At 35.7% G+C, this 4668-nt stretch overlaps 1 protein-coding gene across 1 annotated transcript; it reads right to left on the reverse strand.

The window, feature by feature from the left end:
• Window positions 1–2794: 2794 nt before the first annotated feature.
• Window positions 2795–4015, reverse strand: LOC126589722 (heavy metal-associated isoprenylated plant protein 47-like). Its single transcript, XM_050255106.1, has 3 exons — window positions 3926–4015; window positions 3408–3486; window positions 2795–3243 (listed from the first exon to the last, which is right to left on the reverse strand). The coding sequence occupies exons 1-3, from the start codon at window positions 3929–3931 to the stop codon at window positions 3089–3091; spliced, it is 240 nt and encodes a 79-aa protein (XP_050111063.1). The 5' UTR covers window positions 3932–4015; the 3' UTR covers window positions 2795–3088.
• Window positions 4016–4668: the final 653 nt, after the last annotated feature.

Raw genomic sequence — 4668 nt, forward strand, 5'->3', positions numbered from 1 at the left:
AGCTTCTACAGCTCTGGTCGATTGCAAACGCACACCTTAGACCCCGATCTAGGTATCAAAATGAAGAACTAGATGAGATAAGTGTTTTTATACCCTTGGTTTGCCTTAGAACGGTCGGAGGTGATCGAAAAATCCCTCGACAACCACGGGCTTGCCGAATATAGGTGTGCCTTCCCCCGAGCCGATCTCGTTCTACAACCTTGATAAAAACGAGCTAAAACTCAACAAATTTCATTCGAGCTTCACAATGGAATGAAAAGAAAGGAAAATCCAAAACGTACCTAACTGGAAAAACGAAGGAATCTCGTCGGAGAGTTCCTGGGCTCCACCGTTCCTCGCAACGATGGGAGAGAGAGAGAGACGGCAGAATGCTGATGACGATGATGATGCCTAAACAATGGTGAAGGTGTGGGTGCACTTGGGTGTTCACGGGTGAAGGGAATGGAGAGGGATGAAAGGGTTTCGAGAGAAGGAAAGGAGAGTGAGTGCAGAGATAGAGAGAGAGAAAAGAAAGAGGGTCATGGGGTGAGGGAGAGAAAGAAACGTGAAGGGTGCTGAGGTGCTGCCACATGGCAGCTTAGGGATGGAAAGAATCCCATTTCAGATCTTGATTGGGTAAAGGAATAGGGTCCAAATTTATAATTCTATAACTTTTTAGGGAGAATTACATAATTACTCTTATAAGTGGGGGTGGGTGTAACATGTCAACACAATTACGTTCACTTATCCGAACTGAAGATGTGTTAACGGGAGGGTTAGGATAGTTATTATTTTTTTTTCTCAAAAAATGTATGAAGGATTTCGTGTAAAGCATTTTGAGTTATTTGTTAAGTTGAAGGGGGTTTTCTACGTTGCAAAACATCTTGTATTTATAAGGATGAATTATGTGATGGCCAAGTCTATTGAATGATATAGATTTGATAATATATCAATTCTTCGACATATTCTCTAAATATACTCGGAATTATTCTCGATCAAAACTCTACTATCGCCAAATCTCGTCGCCTTCGACTAAAATTCTTAACCTAGATTGATTATGCAATTGATTCAACTTTTAATCGGAAACCAATCCTGATTTTTAACACATGGGTCGAGTGCATGCAAAATTGGGTCGAAACATTGCCCCAAGTTTCTGTGAGCTTCTGCCTGCACGCCAAATGGTTAAGGAAATTAATCTTGTCTCTAGCTGATCACCGAACACATCACCTTTATTTTCTAGTATCATCTTGTGCAACCAAATGAAATTTATTGATGTTCAGGGAAACAATAATATGAAACTTTTCACCGAATAAACCAACTCGTCCACATGAAGGCCTAACAACTAAAGTGGATGGCCATTAAAATTGCACTCTTTCCTTTTCTTTTTTTTTTTTCTTTTTTTTTTTTTCAGACAACCGCTTGTTGCCCCCTTATTTTCTTAATTATCAACCTAAACAGCCGAATAGTTAAGAAAATAAAAGTTATTATTTTCCTAGCAAACGAAACCAAAAATGACCGAACCATTATGAGGAGCAGGTCAATGATGTTTTATTCCGAGTTGAAATTTTTTAGATCAACATTTTTACTTTGATTTTGCTCCAGGCCTAATAAAGGATCATCTCCATTCTTGACTCAACCAAATATTTTTTATTCTCGGCCGCCAAATGCGTTGAGTTATTGTACACCCCAAGCATAATCATGTTGCCAATTTTGGCTTTTAACTAGAATAATTCAGCCAAACGGGATCTCTTCGTATCGGTGAAACTACCAACAACCATATCAATGAGATGGTTTCTTCATCTGAGCCTGTGTTTCGGCTTTGTTTGTATTGAAAAATTCCTTTGACAAAACATCGAAAACGTTTGCTTCTAAGCCAATCAAATTTTCTGTCATGACAAAAAACCAAGTGGCCTAACTTTTTCTTCTATGCCAACCAAATTTTCAATTTTAGACGATAGAACAGGTGGCCTAACTTCTTCCCCAAACAAATTGACAATCCTCTTAGACTGAGGCTTGATTGCGGTTTCCTTCGGCCTTTTGATATAACTATTCTTTAAATGGCACGGAATTATACTTAGGAACGTAAGGAAAGTGTTCCTCACCCATAAAAATATTAAATCAAGCCCTGTCTTTCTTTACCCATTGTTCTTGTAGGGTACTTGGAGCTTTTATTTTCACCATGTAGGCAAAGGATCTTCGCATCTCTTCATGGGCATCAAGAAACTTTAGCATTAACGAGAGCACTACATGCATGCAAGCACTTTTTTTTTTCCAATAGTTATGTCTTGAAAATTTTCATGCTCCACTACTAATGTAGTTCTTTGTATCCATATATCCAACTTTCATTAAGAATAACTACATCAAAAACTAATTTTGTAACTATAACTCTATTAAGCAATAAATTTCCTATTGTCATAAAATGGGTTTAGTTCCAACATTATGACTATATAATAAGTTTTACTTGTATAAATATTTTTGTGATTAAGCACCAAAAAATGATTATGAAGTATGAATGTGCAACGCGCTATGAATGTGCAACGCATTAGAGGATATGAGGACTAGGGCCATTTCAGTGACTTGTCCATAATTGTTATTTCAAATTGTTGAGTTATTTTACTTGATATTTAATCTAAAAAAAAGTTTGAGATTTGAATTTTTGTATATAATTTTGTCTGTCTAACCGTATGATCATTTTTTGACGCAAGCAGGAGAAATCGAATTTGGAACATCTTAAGAATAGATAAATACTTTTAACCAATTGAACTACAATCTCTTGCATAAATAATGAATTTACGGAACTGGCAGGTAAGAAAAGTTCCTAAAGCATGGTAGCTGGATAGGCCGCCTTTGGTATTCAATATCACACAATCAACGAAAACAAAACTAAAAATAGTCATACTTAATAGAACATCCGTTGAAGATCTACATACATAACCATACACAGCTCTGTAGCACCATATATGGATAAAGTTATGATTACCATCAATATGAAGATGCTTGGCCATGATATCAAATCGAGGATTTAATCCATGAATGCAGGTCAAATTGGCATATATGATATCTATGGCTCCTCTTTTTTTCTTTTTTCCTTTTTTCAGTTTCTAAAATATCATATATCTTCCAGTACTATTTCTTCCACGGTCACTAAGGTAGCATGGCCAACCTTCTTCCTCAGAGAGAGAACTACGCTAGCTGCATCAATTCCATCTCCAATTATTACCATCTGGTCTTTCTTTTCCTCATTGAAAGCCACTGGATTAACACCTACAAATATTATAAATAACGAATTTCATTCTTAAATCCCCGTAAAAATATGTTTACGTGCCATAATTCTTTTTGTTTTTGTAAATTAATGAAGTAAATATACTATTAAATTTTTTAAAGATAATGAAGACATTAAAAAATATGAGCAGTAGTAGTATAGGTACCATCAGCGACAGCAGCTATCTTCATGGCCTTGGCACGACGTCTTCTGCTTCTCATCTGCACCTCAATGACAATCTTTTGCTGCGGAATTAATTCAAACATATGATCATTTTAGTCATATAAAACAGACTCTCCTGGTACGACATAACTTAATTGTTTTTTTTTTCTAGGCTTCTAACCTTGTGTTGAAAAAATAACTAACAAAATTATTTTTAAATTGATCGAAACGCACTCATAAGTCTTTCAATCCATAACAAAAAAATCAAAATTGATCAATCTTTTATATGGAGAGAGAAGGAAATACATGGAGAATTTTCAACAACAAAATAATTAATATACTTTAGGAAACGATTAGTTAGTTTCTCTAATCATAAATAGAAAATAATCAGCAAACTTTTTAACAAAATATAGGAGAACTGTCAAGATTATTATAACAATCACATAGATCAACAACTGACAATTAACACGTACGCAAGCATGAGTGTTGATTTTAAAATTTTATTTTGAACTGATCGGTTACCATCATATTGAAGCCTACACAAGAAAAATGGCTCTGCAAGAGTACAAATGATTTGTTTAGCAATTCTAGCTAGGAAGAAGAAGATGAAGAAGTAGAAATATTTGTTCAGTCTCTTTATATATATTTGATGCCAACCATTCTCACATCGCAAGTAATCTACATGTATAAGTAGCATCCAAGTAATCAGTGTTAGAGTATATTAGTGGTCAAGATTATGACATGTGTCATTGGATTATATGAGTTGAGATAGATAGGTCAACATGTATTTATAGTGAAATATCTCTTGTAATAAGGTAGCAACTGAAATAATAAATCAGTTACAGTTTCCCTCTCTATTTGAGCTTTCTCTCTTTCTCTCTCTAGTCGTTCCTGATCTTTCAGCTTCCATAGCTATTGTTAACATGGTATCATCGCCGATCAAGGGTAACACCATTGATTGACGATCCTCTGCTTCCGCATTGTTTTGTTGTTCTCGTCGTTCGTCGTTCGTCGTTGATTGGCGTTACTGCTCGTCGTTTGTGTCGGTTGTTGAAGGTTGCTGGTGCGATTGATTGTCGGTATTCATCGCGAACTCTATCTTTTGGAGTTCTTCGATTCATCGCTAGTGTTTCGGCTGCATTCTTTCATCTTTGTGCTTCAGGAAGGTGATCTTGTTTCTTCTCATATCTACTACATTGTTATTGCGATCTTGATGTCTTGATCAAGTATTGTCTGAAACCCTAGATTGTGGAAATTTGGTTTCT

This window comes from Malus sylvestris, chromosome 11 (assembly GCF_916048215.2).
Source record: "Malus sylvestris chromosome 11, drMalSylv7.2, whole genome shotgun sequence".
Lineage (NCBI taxonomy): Eukaryota > Viridiplantae > Streptophyta > Magnoliopsida > Rosales > Rosaceae > Malus > Malus sylvestris.